Source organism: Mustelus asterias, chromosome 12 (genome assembly GCF_964213995.1).
Source record: "Mustelus asterias chromosome 12, sMusAst1.hap1.1, whole genome shotgun sequence".
Classification (NCBI taxonomy): domain Eukaryota; kingdom Metazoa; phylum Chordata; class Chondrichthyes; order Carcharhiniformes; family Triakidae; genus Mustelus; species Mustelus asterias.
The window spans coordinates 44,966,571-44,992,653 of record NC_135812.1 but is presented as its reverse complement, the minus strand read 5'-3'; the positions used below and the strand labels follow the sequence as shown (position 1 = coordinate 44,992,653).

The 26,083-nt window shown below is 45.5% G+C and overlaps 1 protein-coding gene across 1 annotated transcript in view; it reads right to left on the bottom strand.

Annotated features, from left to right (window-relative positions):
• Positions 1-21,594, bottom strand: part of gas2l2 (growth arrest specific 2 like 2) — a 48,756-nt gene extending 27,162 nt beyond the window's left edge. The window contains exon 1 of the mRNA XM_078225961.1: positions 21,228-21,594. Coding sequence (XP_078082087.1) covers positions 21,228-21,594 — 367 coding nt within the window. The remainder of the gene's footprint in view (positions 1-21,227) is intronic.
• Positions 21,595-26,083: the final 4,489 nt, after the last annotated feature.

The window sequence follows — 26,083 nt, the reverse complement described above, 5'->3', positions numbered from 1 at the left end:
CAAGCGATTAGCAAGGTAAATAAAATGTTGGTATTTATTGCAACTGTGATGGAATTTAAAAGAAGGAAGGTTTTACTGTAGCTGTATAGGGCCTTGGTGCTACCACATCTAGAGTACTGTGTACAGTTTTGGTCTCCTTACTTGAAAAAGGATATAATTACATTAGAAACAGTTCAGAGAAGATTCATTCAACTTACTCCTGGGTTTAAGGGATTGTCTTATGAAAAAAGATTGAACAGGTCGGGCCTATACCCATTGGAGCTTAGAAGAATGAGAGATACGCTTAACGAAACATAAATGGAGCGAATTTTCCCGTTCCGCCCATCATGGGAATCGTAGTGGGTGAGGGGTGGACCATGGAAAGATCCGTTGACCTCAGGCGGGATTTTCCGGTTTCGAGGCGAGCACGGCCAGATAATCCCGCTCATAAGATCCTGAGGGGATTCGATATGTTAATTACTAGTAGGCTAATGAGGATATTTCCACTTGTGGAAGAGACCAGAACCAGGGTCACAGGTTAAGAATTAGAAGTCTCCCATTTAAGACGGAGATGAGGAAATTTATATGGCTAGTCCAGTTCAGTTTCTGGTCAATGGTAAGCCCCAGGACATTGATAGTGGGGAGTCAGTCAAGGGAATGCAATTAAGCGTAAATGGGCGATGTCTAGATTATCTCGTGTTGGAGATGATCATTGTCTTGCACGTGTCACCCCAAGCCTGGATATTGTCCAGGTCTTGCTGCAGTTGGACATGGACTGCTTCAGTATCTGAGGACTCGCGAATGGTGCTGAACTTTGTGCTCAGTGAATATCCCCACTTCTGATCTGATGATGGAAAGAAGGTTATTGATGAAGCAGCTGAAGATGGTTGGGCCTAGGACACTACTCTGAGGAACACCTGCGTTGATGTCCCAGGACATCAAAACTGGGCGGCATGGGCAAGTTGGGCCAAAGGGCCTGTTTCCATGCTGTAAATCTCCATGACCCTATGACTGAGATGAAGGGGATTTTTTGTTTTAGGAACTAATTGGAACTACCTTTTCTGTAATTTAGTACATAAAGTGTCTACTCTAATAGTGTTTACACAATGTTGCTTTTAGTTTGTTACAGTAAAAGTCCTAAAACTTGAAATCTTGTTCTGTTATTCTTCTAGTCAGCTGCTGGAAATTGAAATATCTTTTTAAAGGTTGTCAGTTTCTACAGGGATCATATGAGTTATGCGATGTTAGTGTACCTTTAAGAGATTTTTTAAAAATCATGTTCTCTGCAGTTCTCAGTGTTGCCGAGTTGTCTGTAGAAGTCCTTTTATTGCTACGTAAATGGGGTTTGTTTATTTTTATTCTGGGATATTTTATGACCCTGCATTGTTAGGAAGAAGGTCATGTGTTTTGGACAGTTTTTTTTCCTTCCGAGTGAATTTAGGGTTTCATTTTCTGTTTTGGCTGGCAGCAGTTTAGTTTTAGAAGGGACATCAGGCTGAAAAGAAGTGTTTCGCTCTCTCCCTGGTTTTGGAAATTCCGCTGGTTGGCTGAAAGCAAGGCTTCTTGCCTTCCTGGAGTACAGAATCTGCTGTTGGTGGCTCAACCAGAGTCTCTCCCTGGCATTCTGGGAAGTTGTTCTGACTCCAAGCCTGTCTGTGTGTGCCTCAAGAGAACTGCAGCATTCAACCAAAGGACTCAGTTCCAGTATCATGTGAGCGTTAATCTTTGCTGTGTTAAACCTGTGGAAAGGGTTTTTGTCTATGGGAAGTTTTTGTTTGATTGGAACATTTTAGATATATTTGTTAAGGGTTATACATTATCTTGGTTGTTGTGTTTTTGTTTGTAATTGCTAAAAAAGTTATTGCTAATTTTCTTTTCATACATGTTAACTTTATCCTTAAATAAACTTTGTTTGACAAAAGCTCCCTTGTGGGTCATTTGAATCATACCTGAAGTGAAACATATCATGCTTATCCTAGCCAAATTCAAAGTGTAAAACTTGTGATTCAGGCGGGCTTCAAAATAACACTTTGGAGTTTCTGACCTGAATTATAAATTCACAAGAGTTTAGATGTATGAAGCTACGAATGGCAGCAGTGTTGGAAGGGATGGCTGCAAGGTACATAACTACATGTCCAGGAATATATCCAACCAGAATTGATAAAATAAAGACAGGGATGAAAACAAAGGTGAAAATAACTCCATCGGAGCGCAAAACATTAAAGCTGCTTCCTAATTTCAGAAGGCAATTGACCCGTATATGAGCCAATGACCCTTTGCAACCAGTCTCAATGACTCAACTGTTGCCTTGTTCAGGTTTTCTGCTCCAAGTGACACTGAACAGTCACTTAAACTCTTTCTGGGCTGTGGATTTCTCTCCAAGCTGTGATTTAGAACCATTTCCTTGTTCTACAGCAAACCAATGACAAGGCATCACTTTTCAAGGCCAGGGTTATACACCAGCCTATTCAGTGTCAGGACTATACACCAGTTATTCAATGTCAGGACTGTATACCAGTTATTCAGTGTCAGGGTTACATACCAGTTATTCAGTGTCAGGGTTACACACCAGTTATTTGGTGTCAAGGCTGTACCCCAGTTATTCAGTGTCAGGGCTGTACACCAGTTATTCAGTGTCAGGGCTATACACCAGTTATTCAGTGTCAGGGCTATACACCAGCCTATTCAATGTCAGGGCTTTACACCAACCCATTCATTGTCAGGGTTCGACACCAGTTATTCAATGTCAGAGCTATACACCAGTTATTCAGTGTCAGGGCTATACAGCCGTTATTCAATGTCAAGGGTATATACCAGTTATTCAGTACCAGAGCTGTACACCAGCCTATTCAATGTCAGGGCTATAGACCAGTTGGTCTATACACCAGCCTATACACCAGTTATTCAGTGTCAGGGCTATACACTTTCCTATTCAATGTCAGGGCTATACACCAATCATTCAGTGTCAGGGCTATACACCAGTTATTCAGTGTCAGGGCTGTACACCAATCATTCAGTGTCAGGGTTCTACACCAGTTATTCAGTGTCAGGGCTGTACACCAGTCATTCAGTGTTAGGGCTGTACATCAGCCTATTCAATGTCAGGGCTATACACCAGTTATTCAGTGTCAAGGCTGTACATCAGCCTATTCAGTGTCAGGGCTATACACCAGCCTGCCCATAGGCAATGAAAGGGCCTCATTGAGCTGAAATGATTTGATGGCCCATGTGGTTCTATACTTTTCCTCATTCCTGTGGGAGGAGAGTGGCCTCTCCTAGATCAATGTCCACTCTGAGAAGATGGAAATCAGACACTCACTATGTGGGAAACTGCCAGTACAAAGCCACACTCCATCGCAATCTGATGCAGCACTCCCAAAGGTTGCCTTTGAGCAAGTCTCTAGCTGTATAATGACAGCACCATAAAATGAGGGCTCAAGGTGATCCTATAAAATGACAGGAAATCAATCAAAAATAATGCCATATTCAATCCTGGTGCGTTACTTTACAATACGACCTTGCTACTTCACGGGTGTCTGATTTCTAGAGGGGGCTGAGGGTGATATCCAATGTAACTTTGTAAGAAGTTTAACAACACCAGGTTAAAGTCCAACAGGTTTATTTGGTAGCAAATGCCACACAAGCTTTCGGAGCCCCAAGCTCCTTCTTCAAGTGAGTGGGAATTCTGTTCACAAACAGGGCATATAAAGACACAAACTCAATTTACATGAATAATGATTGGAATGTGAATACTTACAGCTAATCAAGTCTTTAAGATACAAACAATGTGAGTGGAGAGAGCATCAAGACAGGCTAAAAAGATGTGTATTGTCTCCAGACAGGACAGCCAGTGAAACTCTGCAGGTCCAGGCAGGCTGTGGGGATTACAAATAGTGTGACATGAACCCAATATCCCGGTTGAGGCCGTCCTCATGTGTGCGGAACTTGGCTATCAGTTTCTGCTCAGCGACTCTGTGCTGTCGTGTGTCGTGAAGGCCGCCTTGGAGAACGCTTACCCGAATATCAGAGGCCGAATGCCCGTGACCGCTGAAGTGCTCCCCAACAGGAAGAGAACAGTCTTGCCTGGTGATTGTTGAGCGGTGTTCATTCATCCGTTGTTGCAGCATCTGCATGGTCTCCCCAATGTACCATGCCTCGGGACATCCTTTCCTGCAGCGTATCAGGTAGACAACGTTGGCCGAGTTGCAAGAGTAGGTACCGTGTACCTGGTGGATGGTGTTCTCACATGAGATGATGACATCTGTGTCGATGATCCGGCATGTCTTGCAGAGGTTGCTGTGGCACCTCCACATCATGACTACCATCGACATCGCAAACTGCTGACTCCAAGTGGAGAGGATCTCCAAGAAGATCACGCATATCGAAGGCATCTCTACATCAATGTAACTTTGGCAGAGGACCATCAGAAATGTGCAAACTTTGACCACTGAGACTGATTTTTCCCAAGGCTTCTGACAATCTTCCAACTAAAGTTCTGGTGGGGCATTTCAGGGAATTTCTCTATCACTGTTCCAAAAAACACTTGCATTTATATAGCAGCTTTCACAGATTCAGCATGTCCTAAAGTGGTTTACAGACAATCAAATGCTTTTGAGGCGATTGCAATGTTGGAAATGTAGCAACCAATCTGTGCACAGAAAGATCCCACAAACAGCAGTGACGTAATGACCAGATAAACTGTTTTAGCATTTGAGGAATAGATATTGACCAGGGCACTAGGGAGAATCCTTTACTCTATCCCACAGTTCTATCGAGCATTGGTTGCTATTGTTGTCACTAGTTCTTCTGTATATTTATCCCAGAAACAAGCAGCCCTCTTCATGACTATCTATGTGATCATAAATGACGTTATCATTGAGAATTAACTCCATTTGTTGCCAGTCCATCTCAGCCATCTTCTGCAGCGTGGTAAACAAGCAGTTTTCTAACCTCTGGTAACACAGAACAAAGAACAAAGAACAGTACAGCACAGGAAACAGGCCCTTCGGCCCTCCAAGCCCGCGCCGCTCCTTGGTCCAACTAGACCAATCGTTTGTATCCCTCCATTCCCAGGCTGCTCATGTGACTATCCAGGTAAGTCTTAAACGATGTCAGCGTGCCTGCCTCCACCACCCTACTTGGCAGCGCATTCCAGGCCCCCACCACCCTCTGTGTAAAAAACATCCCTCTAATATCTGAGTTATACTTCGCCCCTCTCACCTTGAGCCCGTGTCCCCTCGTGATTGTCACCTCCGACCTGGGAAAAAGCTTCCCACTGTTCACCCTATCTATCCCCTTCATAATCTTGTACACCTCTATTAGATCTCCCCTCATTCTCCGTCTTTCCAGGGAGAACAATCCCAGTTTACCCAATCTCTCCTCATAGCTAAGACCCTCCATACCAGGCAACATCCTGGTAAACCTTCTCTGCACTCTCTCTAACGCCTCCACGTCCTTCTGGTAGTGCGGCGACCAGAACTGGACGCAGTACTCCAAATGTGGCCTAACCAGCGTTCTATACAGCTGCATCATCAGACTCCAGCTTTTATACTCTATACCCCGTCCTATAAAGGCAAGCATACCATATGCCTTCTTCACCACCTTCTCCACCTGTGTTGCCACCTTCAAGGATTTGTGGACTTGCACACCTAGGTCCCTCTGTGTTTCTATACTCCTGATGACTCTGCCATTTATTGTATAACTCCTCCCTACATTATTTCTTTCAAAATGCATCACTTCGCATTTATCCAGATTAAACTCCATCTGCCACCTCTCCGCCCAATTTTCCAGCCTATCTATATCCTGCTGCATTGCCCGACAATGCTCTTCGCTATCCGCAAGTCCAGCCATCTTCGTGTCATCCGCAAACTTGCTGATTACACCAGTTACACCTTCTTCCAAATCATTTATATATATCACAAAAATAGCAGAGGTCCCAGTACAGAGCCCTGCGGAACACCACTGGTCACAGACCTCCAGCCGGAAAAAGACCCTTCGACCACTACCCTCTGTCTCCTATGGCCAAGCCAGTTCTCCACCCATCTAGCCACTTCTCCTTGTATCCCATGAGCCTTAACCTTCTTAACCAACCTGCCATGTGGGACTTTGTCAAATGCCTTACTGAAATCCATATAGACGACATCCACAGCCCTTCCTTCATCAACCGTTTTTGTCACTTCCTCAAAAAACTCCACCAAATTTGTAAGATACGACCTCCCTCTTACAAAACCATGCTGTCTGTCACTAATTAGATTGTTCCTTTCTAAATGCACATACATCCTGTCTCTAAGAATCCTCTCCAACAACTTCCCTACCACGGACGTCAAGCTCACCGGCCTATAATTTCCTGGGTTATCCCTGCTACCCTTCTTAAACAACGGGACCACATTCGCTATCCTCCAATCCTCAGGGACCTCACCCGTGTCCAAAGAAGCGACAAAGATTTCCGTCAGAGGCCCAGCAATTTCATCTCTCGTCTCCCTGAGCAGTCGAGGATAGATGCCATCAGGCCCTGGGGCTTTGTCAGTTTTAATGTTCCCTAAAAAACCTAACACTTCCTCTCTTGTAATGGAGATTTTCTCTAACGGATCAACACCTCCCTCCAAGACACTCCCGGTTAACACGCCCCTCTCCTTCGTGAATACCAATGCAAAGTATTCATTTAGGATCTCCCCTATTCCCTTGGGTTCTAAGCATAATTCCCCTCCTTTGTCCTGAGAGGTCCGATTTTCTCCCTGACAACTCTTTTGTTCCTAATGCATGAATAGAATGCCTTAGGATTCTCCTTAATCCTGCCTGCCAAGAACATCTCGAAGTACCAGACACTGAAACTGCAATTGAAGAAGGTTATAAACTTCATTAATTAATCTACATTTTAGAATTGTGTTTGTACATTACAACCTTTATGCACATTCACTTACCTATAGTCGCAAAACATCTTTCACTTCCCCTGTTACCTACCCCTCTCCTTTCTGGGACCTGCTCCACTCTGTTGATCATTGACCTCTGTGTTATAAATGTTCTATTTTGGAGCTACGAACAGATGACATTGATTTCTATGGCTGGGATTTCCCAGCCCCACTGCAACAGGTCCCACCATAGCAGATGTGGCAAGTTAGCCAAAAGTCCATTGACTGTGGTGGCACCAGTAAAGGGGTGGGTGGGGGAAGTGGCATGATCCGGAAGATCCCACCATATGTTTGCAATAAGTTTTATTTATTCACAATGCTTTAATAGGTCCACTCCAGGCCTCAGCTCCAACTTCCAGCTCCTTCTGCAGCTTTGTTCACTTTTCTCTGAGTCCACGCCTAGGTTTAATCGATCAAGCCTATTGAGCGTCAATAGTAAACAGACTCACATAATCAAATGCAGAACAGTTGAGCCATTGAACACTATACTCAGCACCTGATCTTTAAGCACTGTCTGTGGGGTGCAGGGTGAGGAGAACTGGCTGGGGAACATCACGTTACATGGGCAGCACTTAAATTTCCTCTTCTTTAGATCAATGGGAGGAAAGGTCAGAGATGGGGAATTGTCTCGCTCACCAGCTGCTCCCCGCCAGGTCCTCCTTCCTCAGCTCTGCCCAGGTAATGCCCAATGCCCAGGTGGTAAAGGATGAGAGGTTGCTCCATCCCTCCATTGTCTTTTCTGCTGTATGACTCAGTACTACAGTGAGGGGAAAGATTAAGAGGGTATCGCTGGGCTGTTAGCCCTCAGTTTGCTCTGACAGTGATCAGAGAGTTACAGAATCACATCAGTGCCCACAGGGTTTTTGGAAGTGATCTAAATATAGGAGCTTTTCAAAGTAGATTTTTTTCTAATGATTAATTTTCAATCGACCTTGACAAATGAGAAATTAATGTCACAAATGATCAATGCACCAATATGTCTCCCTTTAAAGGGACAATATTAATAGAGATTATTCAGGTAGGATTAACATCTGCAATAACCAGGACCTATAATCTAATCATTGTGCTGTACCACAACATATTAGCAGGCACGTTTCAGAGCAGAAATCAAACAGTAAATGTCTATCCTATGGTTACAATACATACAGAAAGAGAAATCTATGAGCCATGGTCAATTGACTGACATTCTCACTCCCCTCTACTGAGACCGATCCCAGCCCCCAGTAATAGGCCTGTGTGCACCAGTAGTTTCCCAGTGTTATACAGTGACAGACCTGAATCCCACATTATTACAGACCTGAATCCCACATCAGGATTATCCTGATTATCCCACATCAGGATAATGTGGGACCTGAATCCCACATTATCCCTGAACAAGGGATTCAGGAGGGATACTGAATCCCTTCATTCAGTACTGATGAATAAAGTGGCCTTTATTCACCAGTACTGATCCCTAGAGTTATACAGTCAGATCTATGTCCACCAGTACTGTATCCTAGTGTTCTATAAGTGACAGAGCTAGGTTCACCTGTACTATACCTCAGTATTAATACAGACCACTATTCAACATTGTTACTCACAACAAGTGGCTGTAATAGAAGAATCAATTCAGACTGCTCTTTTAGGTTCAAACTGGTTTATTGTAAGACACTTCCTCAATGCTACTAACCTACAAGAATCTCTCCAGCCAAAAGTTGTTCCCTTAACAAGGTGATTGCCAAACTCTGTGATTAATACTACATTGACAAACAATACTGTATCATGTATTTATAAGACAGACATGTTCCCAGCAGTAATCTATCCCAGTATTATGCAGTTCCCACCACTACTATACCCCAGTTATACATTGACAGACGTGTTCCCACCAGTACTGGACCCGAACGTTATACAGACAAATCTGTATCCACCAATATTGTATCCTTATATTATACAGTGACAGACCTGTATCCTCCTATACTGTATCCTAATATTATATACTGACAGACCAGTATCCACCAGTTCTGTACCTTTATATCAAACAATGATAGACTTGTATCTGCCCAGACTTTATCTTAATATTATGTAGTTACAGACATGTAGCCACCTGTACTGCACCCTTATTTTATACAATGACAGACATGTTCCCATCTGGATTGTATCCAATGTTATACAGCGACAGATCTATATCCACCAGGACTGTACCTTATTTTATACAGTGACAGTCCTGTATCCACCTGCACTGTATCCAACATTATACAGTGAGAGTCCCGTATCCATCAGGGCTATACTTATTTTATACAGTGACAGTCATTTATCCACCAGTACTGTACTCCAGTGTTATACACTGACAACCTGTATCTACCAGTACTGTAATACAGTATTATACTATGTATATAATATTATATACATGTGTGCACAAATATAATTTTTAAAAATTTGGTCATCATTAGACTTTTAATTGCAGATTTTTGTTGAATTCAAATGTCACCATCTTCCATGGTGGGATTTGAACCTTGGTCCCAAGAGCATTTTTCTGGGTCTCTGGATTACTAGTCCAGTGACAATACCACTACACCACTGCCTCCCCTATAATATATGTATATTAGTGATGGTATTAAAATATTTGCAAAGCCAACAATCCTTTCTTCCGATTTTTAAATCATCTCTTAGTGAATGATTCACACAATTAGCTTAAGATGCAATGAGTGGTTTGGTAGTACAGAACTTGAGTATTACTGAAAAAAGGCACATGTTGTCAAAGCTTTTCAGCCTGCACTCATCAGGACAATTTGCAAGAATATCAAATGTAAAGAGAACAATAATTTATACTGCATGAGAAGAGAGTGCTGATTGGTTATCAACTGGAGTCTGATAGGGAGGGGTGTTGCTATGGGGAATGCACCAGGTAATTGATGACTGACTGTTAACTGCCAAGCTTTGTTTAAATTGAAACCAAGCCAGGTTATCTCTGATTGGCCAAATTATTGCCCTGGGGAATGAACCAGAGAATGGTTGTCATTGAAAAAGGTGCAATGTTTATTCGTGTCTTCTCTGTCTGCAAAGGACAGCACTCTGTGTGTGAATATATGTTGCTTCTGGCAAGTGTTTAGTGAGCTACACTATGAGCCCAACTGATAATCTTAAATTGACTGATGCATTCTCCACGGCAACACCTCTGCCAATCAGAGTCTGCTCGCCAACCAATCAGTACTCTTTTCTCATGTGGTACAAACTATTGTTCCCTTTATATTTGGTATTCTTGCAAATTGTTCTGATGAGTGTAAGATTAAAAAGATTCAACAACATGTCTCTTTTCAGCAATACTAAAGATAAATTGTAAACTATCCTGTTACTGCTCGGGATTTGTTATCCCCTGCCCATCCAGACTTGGTAAACAGGAAAAGTACATTTAGTTCTTTCTCATAACTATCTCATTTACTGTTTCATGTATTCCCAGGTCGTGATTAATCTTTTCCTGCCAGCTATTTCTATCCTTGATGGATTTCCTGTAATGCCTGCAGGAACATAAAAGGGAAGCACAAAAAGAGACACTGAGGAGATTTCTTCCTGAATGAGGAATAAAACTATTACTGTTGGTTGAGAAATGGTTACAGGAGGCCATTTGGCCCTCGGGTGGGATTTTCCGGTCTATCCCGCCAGGTTTCCCATTGGCAGGGCAGTCAAGCTGTACAAAATGCCATAGACCTCAGTGGGACAGGAAGATCCTTCCGGCAGCCAATGATGAGCCATTTCTGCCACTGGAAAACACGCCACGAGGATGGGGGGGGGCAGTTGGCAGAAAATCCCATGATAAATTTTCAATCATAACTGGAAGATGTTAGAGATGAGCACTTGAAACGCCACAGCATACAAGGCTATGGATCAAGTACTGAAAAATGGAATTAGAATGGATAGGTACTTGATGGCCGGCGCAGACACAATGGGCCAAAGGGCCTCACTTTCTCTCTCAAAACTCCATGACTCTTATAAATGTTGCCCAGTTCTGATGAAAGGTCATCGACCTGAAACATTCGCACTGTTTCTCTCTCCACAGACGCTGCCAAGCCTGCTGAGTACCTCCCGCACTTTGGGTTTTTAATTTGTTTGCGATAAGAAAGACTTGCATTTATATAGTGCTTTTCACAACTACCGGCCGTCTCAAAGAGCTTTCCAGCCAATGGCGTACTTTGTTAAGTGTAGTCACTGTTGCATTGTAGGTAACACAGCAGCCAATTGGCACTCAACAATCTTCCAGAAACAACAATGTGATGATAACCCAACTTGAACCCTTGTGATATGGAGACGTATGTGCTACTGATTAAGATGAGGAGGAATTTTTTAGCCAGAGGGTGGTGAATCTGTGGAATTCATTGCCACAGAAGGCTGTGGAGGCCAGGTCATTGAATGTATTTAAGACAGAGATCAATAGGTTCTTGATTGATAAGGGGTTCAAAGGTTACGGGGAAAAGGTGGGAGAATGGGGGTTGAAAAACTTATCAGCCATGATTGAATGGCAGAGCAGACTCAACGGGCCGAATAGCCTAATTCTGCTCTTATATCTTATGGTATTATGGTCTAACTGGGCCAGGGCTGACACTGATAAAGCTTTGCAGTTGTGAGTCCAGGAACAGGCAAGAGCAGTTCCAGAAAATAACAGCATGATGCATATTGAGTTGAGAAAGGACATCTCCTTGCTGAGAGTCATAGTGCCACTCCCTCTGTGATGATGTTTAACTGGCACCACAGTCCCTGAGGGACACCCAGGCCTGATTAATTGTGTGGGAAATGATGTGGATATAATAAGAGATCAATTCTCCTCATTACTCTCTGCTTGATGAATGGAACGAGGAAGCAGTTGACCAATATAATCAATCATTACCTTTGATACACAGCATGTGCTTTTAATAATAGCTTCACACAGAGGCATGAACTCATCAGGTACAATGACACCAGAAATCGCTTGGTCCTTACAAGCCAGAAACATGTTGCACGTGGACAGTAACCTGACAAGATAAAGGCAAACTACCTTTAATAAAATCTCTCCACGCTGCAATAATTGACTGGAGATCCTAATGCGGATGTCAGTTCTAATCACTGTGGGGATAGAGAGCGACATAAAGCCTGAATCTGCTCAGGTCAGCAGTGTGCCCTGTGGCACAGTCTGTTCATGGCACCTTCCTTGGTCATCTAATCCTGGGCTGGGACTTGAAGCTGAAGCTATTGGCTCAGAGGCAGCGAGCTATAATATCTTCCCTGTATGCCAATGATGATTATCATTTGTGAGGGAGTCAATTATTGCTTCTCACATCTGCTGCCCTGGCTCTCTCAGTCCTCTCCAAGTTTCACTTGTTTTAAGCTCTTTTCGTTTGTTGCAGGCTCCCAGCTGCTTTATGCTGAAGTCAGTTATAACCAGAGTATCACTGGCGTATGGGAGAGCGTGACGCTCAGTCATTTCTCCTTGCCTTCACTGGGAAAGCAATGATTTATTATATTACCTTAGACTCACTCTCATTTTCTATTTTGTCTGCATTTCCTCACTTGCTCTCTCATTGCTGTACAATGTTATAAAAATACTAACTTAATACAATGGTCTATATAGAGTCATAGAGGTTTACAGCATGGAAACAGGCCCTTCGGCCCAACTTGTCCATGCCACCCTTTTCTTCTTTCTTTTCTTCTTTGGCTATAGTTTCTATAGGTCCTTCTCTGACCCTTTGTTCATCGTTTACAGTATTATAGAAACCCTACAGTGCAGAAAGAGGCCATTCAACCCATCAAGCCTGCACCGGCAACAGTCCCACCCAGGCCTTATCTCGTAGCCCTATGTATTTACCCTGCTAATCCTCCCGACAATAAGAGGCAATTTAGCGTGGCCAATCCACCTAACCTGCACATCTTTGGATTGTGGGAGGAAACCGGAGCACCCGGAGGAAACCCACGCAGACACAGGGAGAAAGTGCAAACTCCACAGAGACAGTGACCCAAGGCCGGAATTGAACCCAGGTCCCTGGAGCTGTGAGGCAGCAGTGCTAACCACTGCGCATGTTTCTGAATATTCTCCATTTGGCCCAATGAATTCTTTCACCTTTCTCACTGCAGGATTTATGTTTGTTCTTCTTCCTTTGGTTCTGATGTATTGGATCATTGGAGTATCGCTATCCTGTCTCCGGCCATTTCGTTCTTTGCTGACCTGAATGCCTGTTAGCTACAGCAGACAACAATCACAGCTGCTGTGATTTCTAACGCTGCATTCCTTGTGTTTCACTGAGGCACCTAAGTAGGCACTAACTGAAGCTTTCAATATTTTAATTGGTGATCTGCTGCTGCCAGGTGGGTAGCTGTTGTCAGTGGTAAGGGACGGCACAGTGGCACAGTGGGCGGTATGGCGGCACAGTGGTTAGCACTGCTGCCTCACAGCGCCAGGACCCGGGTTGAATTCCGGCCTTGGGTGACTGTGTGTAGTTTGCACCTTCTCCCCGTGTCTGCGTGGGTTTCCTCCGGGTGCTCTGGCTTCCTTCCACAGTCCAACAATGTGCAGGTTAGATGGATTGGCCATGCTAAATTGCCCCTTAGTATAGGTTACGGGGATTGGCAATGCTAAATTGCCTCTTAGTGTAGGATACGGGGATTGGTCATGCTAAATTGCCTCTTAGAGTCCAAAGATGTGGAGGTTAGGTGGATTGGCCATGCTAAATTGCCTCTTAGTGTCCAAAGATCTGTGGGTTAGGGGGATTCTGGCCCCTTGTTAATGATATTTGTATCTGTCTCTTTAAGACAGCGCAGCAGAAGGTCACCTAGCTTCAGCAACCAATGGGGACTGAGAGCGAGTGATCATCTCAGACAGTGGAGTTCTTTCTTGGGCAGAATACACGTGGAAGCCATGCAGTAAATATGTAAGGACTGGAGCAGCCGGGCGGCCTCCTCCAAGGCAGCCTGGGGCTGCAAAACCCTGTAAATAGTTACTCTTATTCAATAAATACCTTTTGTTCCTAACTGGGCCTGAAGTGTCTTGACGATACCAGAAGTGTGCCATGCTATTACAATCCCCCTAACAAGAGTACTTGCTTTTATGTATCTACAGTCTTAATCTTCGAACATCCCAATTAAACCACCCCTCAATCTTTCAGTCTCTAGGAAATACCAGCCATTTTTGTTCAAATTGTCCTCACATTATCAGACTCTGATTATTCTGCTGAATCTGCAATGCACCCTCTCCAGAGCCACTATTTCTCTGCTGGGGATGTGGAGCCCAAATCTGAGTATACAGTACACGGGGCTGAGCAAGGCTCTGTACAAGTGGAGCGGAACTTCCTTCCTTTTGTGTCCCAGCCTCCTTGAGATAAAAACAAACATTCCATTTGCTTTTTGTATCTATCCCGAAGCTTTAAATGACTGGTGTTGACTTGACTTGAAGATTCCCAAATTTCTTCTCTCTTACGATGGCACACATTGTGCTGAAATCACTGTTCCAATTCTATTTGCAAACAGAAGGGCAACTTGGAAAAATCCCCCTTCGTAAATACAGAGTCACTTTAAAAGCAGCAAACAGCATTATTATTTTTGAAAGCAATAACAAAGGCTTCTGCCTTACAATTGCCTTGCTGAATTACAGGAAGGGCAGTTCCGCCCCCATGGAATATGGTGCTGAATGAATGCTCTTCACTGGCTCAGCTTTTGGATCAGATAGAACAATAAAATTATCGGCCTCAACAAATAACAATAATGTGCATTTATATAGCGCCTTGAAAATAGGATCATAGTATGGAATCATAGAATCTCTACAGTGCAGAAAAGGCCATTCAGTCCATCGAGTCTGCACCGACTCTCTGACAGAGTATCTTACCCAGGCCCTCACCCCCCCCCCCCCCCCCCTTGCCGTAACCCCACGCATTTACCATGGCTAATCCATCTAAGCTACACATCTTTGGAGTGTGGGAAGAAACCGGAGGGAACTCACACAGACACAGGGAGAATGTGCAAGCTCCACACAGTGACCCGAGGCCAGGAATCAAACCCTGGAACAGTGAAGCAGCAACACTAACTACTGTTCAACCGTGCCGACCTTGGAAATAGGGAACCATCCCAACTCGCTTCATAGGAACATCACCAAATGAAATTTGACACCAAGGGGACTTTAGGGCTGATGATCGAAAGTTTGGTCAAAAAGGTGGGTTTTAATGAGGGTCTTTTAGGAGGAAGAAGTAAAGAGACAGAGACTTTTAGGGAGGGAATTCCGCATCTTAGACACTAGGCAGCTGAAGGCACAGTCGCCAGTGGTGGATGGGAGGTCAGAATTAGAGGAGTGCAGAGATGGGTGGAGGGAGTACACAGCTGGAGATTGTTTACAGGAATCAGGAGACCAGGAGGAATTTTAAAAGAAAGGCATCGGAAGATGATGGTATGGGTCCAATGCATTAAAGACTGTGGACAGGGCAAGAAGGATGATGAGAGCTAATTCCCCACGGTCACAGGTACCATTTCAGACTGTTTCAGTACTGTGGCAGGGGTGGAAAATCAACTGCGGGATGTCAAACATGGTGGGCAGCACGGTAGCACAGTGGTTAACACTGCAGCCTCACACTGCCAGAGACCTGGGTTCAATTCCCAGCTTGGGTCGTTGTCTGTGTGGAGTCTGCATGTTGTTCCCGTGTCTGCGTGGGTTTCCTCCAGGTGCTCTGGTTTTCTCCCACAGTCCAAAAGACATGCTGGTTAGGTGCATTGACCGTGCTAAATTCTCCCTCAGTGTAGCCGAACAGGCGCCAGAGTGCATGGTGGAGAAACTACCCTTCCTGTAATTCAGCAGGGCAATTGTAAGGACAGAAGCCTTTGTTATTGCTTTCAAAAATAATAATGCTGTCTGCTGCTTTTAAAGTGACTCTGTATTTACGAAGGGGGATTTTCCCAAGTTGCCCTTCTGTTTGCAAATAGAATTGGAATAGTAACTTCACTGCAGTGTTGAAGTAAGCCTACTTGTGACACTAATAAATAAACTTTAAACTTAAAGAAACACAGAATGAATTGGACATTTGCTAAAGTAAGCCATTAAAGATTCAATCAGCTGCAACTTCTGCTTGAAGGCACATTTCGCAGGGATATAGGGAAATCGGGGCCTACAGTGCCTAATGGCTCACCAGAACAAAGAACAAAGAACAGTACAGCACAGGAAACAGGCCCTTCGGCCCTCCAAGCCTGTGCCGCTCATTGGCCCAACTCGACCATTCGTTTGTATCCCTCCATTCCCAGACTGCTCATGTGACTATTACCACTACATTTTAAATTCTTATCCTCGTGTACAGATAATCCCGTGGCCTTGTCCTTTCCTCATCTCTGTGGCCTCTTCCATCTATAAAGATCTCCAAAAACCCTGTTCATCCAATTCAGGCCTTTTCTACAGTTTCCAACTGGAGGCTGTGCCTTCAGCAAATGATGCTTAGATTTATCACTGATAGCATTCCTGTGAGGCACCTTGGGACATTTCTCTGTTAAGTTGCTCTATCAATGCAATGTTGTTTTGTCATGCTGTTATTCCATTATTGGATGGGCAGCAATTTCCTCCAGTTAAACATTGGGAAAACTAAAGTCATTGGCCAGGATTTTCCAGCCCACCATCCCCACGTCCCCATGGCGGGATTTCCCAAGGTGGAGGTGGCTTGCCATTGGCTACTGGAAGGATCTTCCGGTGCTGCCAAAGTCTATGGCGTTTTGCATGGCTCATTCGCCCCACTGCTGAAGGGGGAGGGAGGGGGGGACTTTGGGTGATGCTGCCAGCGGGAAGGGCTGAAAAATCCCACTTACTGTCTTCTTTCCCCACTGAAAACTGTATTTAATACTCACTGAGTCCATCCATCTCCCTGGACCCTTTCCAGGCTGCTTGCGGCATTAGCATCATTTTTGACCCTGAGGTGAATTTCTGATTCCATATCTGTTATATATTTAAGTAGCTGCATGATTACTTTAAGAGCCAGTCACCTGACTGGATGGTGATGTCATTGGGGTGTTTCACAGACTGCTGTTTAGTTTCAGTTCTGTTCTGTGCAAAGAATAGCTTTTCAATAAACTTTCTGTTTGTTACTTTGAATCTCCGTGTCCAAACCATGTCTTTTTTCTTTTTGTTTAAAATCCACAACCCCTAACATAGTTAGGGCATTACATGAAGCCTCACCTTCATCAAGATCACCTATTTTCACGTTGATAACACCACCTGATTCTGCTGAGCCTCGGTTCACCTGCTGCTGAAGTTTATATCCATGCCGTTGCTACCTCCAAACCTGACCATCCCAGTGCTCTCCTGGCCTCTCACTATGCACCCTCTGGAAACCAGCCTCAGCTCATCCAAATCCCTGTCGAATGTACCCTAACTCACATCAAGTGCTGTTCAGCCTCTGCTCTCACCTACACTGTATCCCAGCAATGACAAAATTGGAAAATTCTCATCTTTTGCATAGCCTTACTCTCCCTATCGCTGTAAACTCCACCAGCCCTACAACCCTCCAATTCTGACCTTTTGAGCATCCCTGATTTTCAACATTCCCCCACATGTGGCCGTGGCTTTAGCTGCCTTGGTCCTAAGCTCTGGAATTTCCTCTCTAAACCTCGCCACCTCTCGCTTCTTTAAGACCAAAACTTATTTCTTCAGCCATGCATCTAGTCATCCATCCCATATTTCTTTATGTTGCACAGTGTCCAACTTTGTTTGATAATTCACTCCTTCAAAGAGTCTAGGAAGGTTTTACCAATATTAAACCTTACGCAACTAGGTCCCCATGGTTATCTGTGGGCTTAACCGTCTCCCGTGACTGTGCTGATCTTTATATGATGGTCCATCATTCTCAGTCATTCCAATGAGGACTGCATGGTAGCACGGTGGTTAGCACTGCTGCCTCACAGCACCAGGGACCCAGGTTCGATTCACGGCCTTGGGTCACTGTCTGTGTGAAGTCTGCACGTTCTCCCCGTGTCTGCGTGGGTTTCCTCCGGGTGCTCCGGTTTCCTCCCACAGTCCAATGATATGCAAGTTAGATGGATTAGCCATGGTAAACATGCGGGGTTACAGGGATGTGTGGGGTAGCAAAGGGCAAAGATGCTCTTTCGTAGAGTTGGTGCAGACTTGATGGGCTGAATGGCCTCCTTCTACACCATAGGGATTCTATGGTTTTACAGATATCGTTGTGTACCCTTGCAAGCTAACACTGACAACAGAAGTGCCTCTTTTACACACTCCCCTCTGCCCCAAAGGGACCTGTATTCATAAAGTGTAGGCAAACAAACTCACACAACACTGGCAAAAATCAACAACGGCAACTGGCACAGACAGAAACTAACATTGTTTGCTTGATTTGGTCACGAGGTTGCTGATCTATCCCAGGATGCTAAGACTGTAACTGACCAAATATGGACAGGATGTTTGCCCCGGCAGGTGAACCCAGAACCAGCAGAATATTTGGGATTCTCTGCCCCAATGTTCAGTCGTTGAATGTGTTCAAGACAGAAATCGATAAGTTTCTGGACACTGATCACATCAAGAGATATGGGGATAGTACGGGAAAATGGAGTTGAAATAGAACATCAGCCATGGTCTCTTTAAATAGCGCAGCAGGCTAGATGGGCTGAATGGCCTGCTGCTGCTCCTATTTGCTATGTTGCTATGTTCAAAAGCACAGCCACAGTTGTTTCTTTAATTTGTAACTCTTATGGTGTACTTTGTAAGGGTGGTCTTGTGGGTGCAGTGGGTAGCATCTCTGACTCTGGGTTCAAATCCCATTCCAGGCCTGGATGGGCAAGGAATGTGGTGTTCATAACATGGCCAAACAGGTTGGGAATCAATTTGTAAACCCTTCCCTGCTGCCAATGGCTGAGAGTAAGAGTGGGAGAGATTCCTGGTTAGCCATGTGATGCCTCTACCATCACTACCTATCTCTCCAGGCTACAATGTGTACAAGCGTATGCTGCCACAGAAACTAGGACTCCTTGCCAGGGCAGGTGGCTGGTGTGGATCAGAACAGTGCCAACCCCACAGGTTCAATCCCCACTCCAGCTGGGGTGGAATTTGGGACCTACTTCCTTGCCCTAACTGTGCTGAAGGTTGTGGTTCCTTGGACAGGAGCTGCCTTTGGGCAGAGAGTTGAAAAAGGTTTTATTCTTTATGGTGCTGTACCTTTGCAGTATTGCAGTGTGCTCTCTGACCAGCTCTGAAGCAGGCTGACCCTGAGAGAGTGTGGCACTATTGGGAGTGCCACCTTTCAAATGAGACATCAGACATTGAAGCGAGACCCTGTCTGCGAAAATAATCCTTGAAACCTCCCTCTTTGACCAAGTTTGTGGTCACCCAACCCAGTCACAATCACCTTTACAATGCTGCTGTAAAACCTCACAGAGCAGTTTATTACAGTGGGTGCTACATAAAAATAAGTTGTTTTTTTTATTCATTCGTGGGACATGGGCACCGCTGGCTGAATAACATTTATTGCCCATCCTTATTTGCCCTTGAACTGAGTGCTTGCTGGGTCATTTCAGAGGGCAGTTGAGAATCAACCCACATTGCTGTGGCTCTGGATTCACATGTAGGCCAGACCAGGTAAGGATGGCAGATTTCCTTCACTAAAGGACATTAGTGAACCAGATGGGTTTTTCCAACAATCGACAATGGTTTTACGGCCATCAATAGATTGTTAATTCCAGATATTTTTTATTCAATTCAAATTCCACCATCTGCCGTGGTGGGATTCGAACCCTGGTCGCCAGAACGTGAGCTGAGTTTCTGGATTAATAGTCTAGCAATAATACTATTAGGCCATTGCCTTCCCTACAAGAAGGGAGGAAAAGGAAGATTTATACAGTTATATGATTATTTCAAAGTTAAACAGGGGGGAGTTATCCCTGCTGTCCCTAGCCGAGATTTATCCTTCAGCCTACCTTTAGGAACAGTTTATCTGGTCATTTATTACACTGTTGTTTGTGGAGCTTGCTATGTGCAAACTGGCTGCTGTGTTGTTTACATAACCACACTCCAAGAGTACCTTATCGGCTCTGAAACACTCTGGGATGATCCAGGGTGTGAAAGACGCTACATAAATGCAATGTTTTTTTGTCTGTTTCTTTAATCATAACCAAACCACTAAAATTAAATGCGGATATCTTCGGAAAGAGTTGGGGGCTCAGGGCACATCCGTGGAGACAAGTGGGTGGGATTAACATTTCTGGCGGATGTTCTTTCATTGAAAACTGAAGATTTTTTGGTGAACAGCTCAAAGTGAATGGAACTAAGAGGAAAGGATCATATCTTGGTGATGTCCATCACGGTCAAATAGTCTGCCAACACTCATAGCTGAGGAATAGCAAGCGACTCGGCCGAAGCAGCGAGTGGTCATTGGCATGGGGCTGTAGCCTAACAAGGTCACAGGACAGAGGGAAGAGAGAGAATTGGGAAGAAAGGTACTTTCACAGGGCAGGCACACAGCAACTCCCATCTTAACCCAGGCCACTCAAATAAAAGCAAAATGCTGCGGATGATGAAAATCTGAAATTAAGAACAGAAAGTGCCGGAAAAACTCAACAGGTCTAGCAGCATCTGTGGAGAGAGAAACAGAGTTAACATTTCAGAGGGCAGCACGGTGGCACAGTGGTTGGCACTGCTGCTTCACACCGCCAGGGACCCGGGTTCAATTCCCCGCTTGGGTCACTGTCTGTATGAAGTCTGAACGTTCTCCCCATGTCTGCGTGGGTTTCCGCCAGGTGCTCCGGTTTCCTCCCACAGTCCAAAGACAGTCCTGATTAGGTGCATTGGCTAAATTCTCCCTCAGTGTACCGAACAGGCACCAGAGTGTGGCATCCAGGGGATTTTCACAGTAACTTCATTGCATTGCTAATGTAAGCCGATTTCATAGAATCCTACAGTGCAGAAGGAGGCCATTCGGCCTATCAGGTCTGGACCGACCACAATCCCACAAGGTCCTACCCTCACAACCCCATGTATTTACCCTGCTAATCCCCCGATACTAAGGGGCAATTTAGCATGGCAAATGCACCTAACCCCCTAAGCACACCTTTGGACTGTGGGAGGAAACCGGAGCACCTGGAAGAAACCCATGCAGACACGGAGAGAATGTGCAAACTCCACACAGACAGTGACCCAAGCTGGGAAACAAACCCGGGTCCCTGGGACTGTGAGGCAGCAGTGCTAAGCACTGTGCTACCGTGCAGTCCCAACAATCGATGATAGTTTCCTGGTCACCATTACAGAGCCTAGCTTTTGTGACACTAATAAATAAACTTTAAAAAACTTTTTAACAGTAATCCTTCTACAAGAAGAAGTGTGAAAAGTGCAGGTTGAAATGTAAAGTCAGTGAGGGTGTTCCAGCTCACCTTTAATCTCCAGCTCCTTGCGGCACCACTGGATGAAGTTGGAAACGTTGTCCCTGGCCAGGAAGGTGCCAGGCTGGGCAGTGCTGGTGTAGGTGACCCCGCTCTGGGGCAGCTTGAGTTTGGCCAGCAGCTGGGGGTAGTCCCGGGAGAAGTCCTGGGCCACCCTGGTCACGTTGTTGGCATGTTGGCACAACACCCAGCCTGTCTCCAGCACCTCCATGAAGCCCTCCAGTGCCATCCCCAGGCCGTACAGCTCATTCAGCCACTCTGCCAGGTCCTCCTTCATAGCGAACAGGTACTCCTCGCTGGATTTAAAGGGGCGGATGCTCTTAGCTGTGGCTGATTGAATATTGTGAGGGTTGGCCATGCCTGGGGCAACTAGACCACAATCATAGCATAATCCCACCTGGGCATCTGGACGTGTCCTTGGCTCCAACACATCAACCGGGAGCCGCTCCCTACCCCCCGCCCAATCGCAAACTTTGTTCAAACTTTTCCCCTGGGCTCCGGGCTCTGATCCTGGGAGCTGGGGGCTGCCGCCGGGCTGGGGGCTCTGATCCTGGGGGCTCTGAGCCTGGGGCTGCCGCCGGACTGGGGGCTCTGATCCTGGAGGTTGTAATCCTGGAGGCTGCAGCCGGGCTGGGGTTGGGGCAGAGCTGTGTAAAGGGACCTCCCGGACGCGGTGTTTACACTCACACACTTGTGTTTCCTCCCGATCCCTCTGCCTAGCGACGGGAAACGCGTCCCTCCTCCTCCCAGCTTAACCCCTGGCTGCCCGGCCTGGTTGCAGACAACACAGCGTTTCCAACCCTCAGAGAACATTGTCCCCTCTCCTCCTCCCTCCCTCCCCCTCCCACTTCCCGTCAAAGCCCCAACCTCTCCCCCCCCCCCCCTCCCTCCCTCCCTCCCACTCTCCGCCTCTCTCTTTCCCCTGTGCGGTCAGTATCTCTCACTGTGCGGTCAATATCTCTCGCTGTATGGTCAGTTTCTCCCGCTGTATGGTCAGTTTCTCCCGCTGTATGGTCAGTTTCTCCCACTGTATGGTCAGTATCTCTAGCTGTATGGTCAGTTTCTCCCACTGTATGGTCAGTGTCTCTCGCTTTATGGTCAGTATCTCTCACTGTGCGGTCAATATCTCTCGCTGTATGGTCAGTATCTCTCACTGTGCAGTCAATATCTCTCACTGTATGGTCAGTATCTCTCACTGTGTGGTCAATATCTCTCACTGTATGGTCAGTATCTCTCACTGTATGGTAAGTTTCTTCATTTCCTCTCTATGGTCATTGGGAGCGATCTTACCAGAATTACCAAAGCAAGGGATAGAGGGATATGGACCAAGGGCAAGCAAAAGGATTAGTTTAATTTGGTGTCTTGGTTGGCACAACAGGAACCAAAGGGCCAGTTCCTATGCTGTACTGTTCTATGTTCCAATTTGGCAGAGTGTTGATTCCAGTGTGAAAAATGGCGTGAATCGTGCCGATGGCTCCGATGCAAATTCTGACTGAATCTTGAGCCTCATTGATAAAAGTTTTTATGGCCACGAGAATCACTTTGCGCTCAGGGAGGCCTCCCTCTGATTCATCTGCCACTGCTCCACTTAATCGCCCCAATCACAGGGGAACTCCATATAAAGGGCTCCCCAGCATTGTTCCGCAGTGACTGCAGGGAACAGCAGTCAGGAAGCCGGATTTTCAGAGACCCTCATGCACCCCTCCTATCTCCACCTTCATCTCTCACCCAGCCTCTTCAGCCTTTCCAACACCTCCATGGAGGCCCTCCTCCCTCCTCCCTCCTCCCCCAATCACAATGATCCCCCCCCACCTCAACGTGCTGCTATGCTCCTCATACTCCAGCTCCCACCCAAGCCCCACGCCTGCCATACCTCATCACCATCTGAAATGTCAACACTGCCACCTACACTCTTCCTCTCTGTATCATTGTAGGACAAACTCAACCACAGCAAGAGTCAGCAGACTTCTAATTCCAGATGTTTATTGAATTGAAATTTCAGCATCTGCCATGGTGGGATTCGAACCCAGGACCCTAGAGCATCACCCTGGGTCTCTGGATTACCAGCCCAGTGACAATACCATTCTAGCACTGCTTCCCCAACATGACATGGTGAAAAAGAGGGATTGATTTATAAAGTTTACTTATTAGTGTCACAAGTAGGCTTACATTAACACTGCAATGAAGTTGCTACGAAAATCTCCTAGTCACCACACCCCGGCCCCTGTTCAGGTACAATGAAGGAGAAATTAGAATGGCCAATGAACCTAATCAGCACATCTTTCGAACTGTGGGAGAAAACCAGAGCATCCGGAAGAAACCCACGCAGACACAGGGAGAACGTGCATACTCCGCTCAGACAGTGACCCAAGCCGGGAATCGAACTCAGGTCCCTGGCACAGTGAGGCAGCAGTGCTGACCACTGGTATACACCGTGCTGCCCTTATATGCCGAGTGTTTGCAAAAACATGATTTTTGGGGGTTTGGATAAAATAGATGATCTTATACACCTATTATACACTGACATGCTACGATTTATGGTAGTGGACTTGATATGTTAGTGGGTCTCTCGAAGGGTCAGTGCTTGACTTACTGCTCTTCTGAAAACAATAAATGACTTGGCTTTTGGAATAGAGTGAAATCTAAAAATTTGCTGATGATGCCAGACTTGGAGGTGTGACAGTGGGTGAGGATGATATCAATACCCTACAACAGGATATAGATGAAATTTAACGAAGATTTGTCCTCGACGTTGCGACGTTTGAGTTGTGACAAACGATATTTAGGACACTTATACATTGATGCCTATTTCAAATTCATGATGCCACTCCAGTGAACAAGTTCAAATGTTCTGCACTGCCCATCTTTGATATTTTTATTATATATTGGGTCGCTGACCCCGAACAAGCCGGGGGAAGTGAAGATTCCTCCCTCTGATTTGTTGGTAGAAATGGGGCCTTGTCTCACTCGCGGCAGTCCCTCAGATTACAGTGCAATGGGATCCTGGTGCCTGTAGTCTGACGCCTTCAACTCTGGATCCACGTGTCCGATTCAGATCGTGGATGGTATTGTTGGATCCCGGGAAAAGTTCTGAAACCCTGTGCCGACATCAGACCCCTGGCATCCTTTGGTCAGGTAGCTCTGTCACTGGCACCTAAGATGGCAACAGAAGAGGTCAGAATTCATTGGATTGGTGCGGATGAACACATGGGGATTGAGATCGCCCTTCATGTGCCCCAGGATCAGGGATGTGGATTTCCAGGGGTGGCACAGTGGTTAACACCGCTGCCTCACAGCGCCAGGGATCCGGGTTCAATTCCCGGCTAGGGTCACTGTCACTGGAGTCTGCACGTTCTCCCCATGTCTGCGTGGGTTTCTTCCAGATGCTCTGGTTTCCTCCCACAATCTGAAAGACGTATTGGTTAGGTGCATTGGCCGTGCTAAATTCTCCCTGAGTGTACCCGAAATGGCGCCGGGGTGTGACGACTAGGGGAGTTTCACAGTAACTTCATTGCAGTGTTAATGTAAGCCTACTTGTGACACTAATAAATAAACTAACAACCTTCAGAGACTAAGCTGAAAAAGATCCCTTATCACCCAATAAAAATCCTGGAAACATGTTAAAATGTGTGAAATCATGAATCAAAATATCGAAGATAAACCTCTGAGACTAAGTCTGAAAGGAGGAATGAGTAACAATTAACAATAATGGGTTTCATCATTGGCGCCTACTCAAACATCTCTGCCAGGCTCCGATCTGGAATTCAGCTTGGCCTCAGGATCAGAACCTTGGAACTAAAACTCAGCTCATTAACTTTGATTCTCTCTCCGCAGACACTGCCTGTGTGCCTGAAGCATCTTCTGTTTTATCTTTAAACGGACTCCATTGGTTCCAGAGCACTTTGAGATGTCCTCGGGTTCTTGCAGGTGCTGAAGAAATGAAAGTCTCATTCCGTTTTTCCTGTTGAATGCAAGGGAGCTGCTCTCAACAGGGGAACATAAGTAGCAAAGACCAACTGATCCATCAAGCCCATCTCACTCTCAATTTATGCCTTAGGCAGTGTGATTGGAAACTTTATTATTTATCATTATTTATTTATTAATGTCACAAGTAGGCTTACATTGCAATGAAGTAATTAAAACTCCCCTAGTTGCCACACTCCAGCGCCTGTTCGGATCAGTGCATCTGACCAGCATGTCTTTTGGACTGTGGGAGGAAACCGGAACACCCGGAGGAAACCAACGCATACACAGGAAGAACGTGCAGACTCCACAGAAGCAGTGACCCGAGGCCGGGAATTGAACCCGGGTCCCTGGTGCTGTGTGGCGGCAGTGCTAACCATTGTGCCACTGGGCTGCCCCCATTGGCAGATACCCAAAACCTACTCTCCAACACGTCACCCAACCCCCCTATCTCATCTCTACATCCGATTGCTTATTCCGAATGAGTATCAATTTCTTCCAGCTACATTAGGAAGGTCAAAGCCAACACCTTCAACCCCTACCATCAACTCCATACCCAGATGGGCAGATATCTCAGGATACCATTCCAACAAGGAATATACATTATATGATGAATTTCAAGTCATTTGCTTGCTAGCAGTGCTGGTGATAAGGGATTCCTGACACCTAATGCTGATAAATGCTGCATAGAGAACAAGAAGAGTAGCAACAACTTGCATTGATATAGCACCTATAATCCATTAAAAAGACCCAAGACGCTTCTCATCAAAATTTAGCACTGAGCCATGGAAGGGGACATTGGGAATAGTGAACAAATGTTCAGTCCAAGAGAGGTAGGTTTTAACGAAGGGTCCTCTAGATGAAGAGAGAGGTAAAGAGGTGGA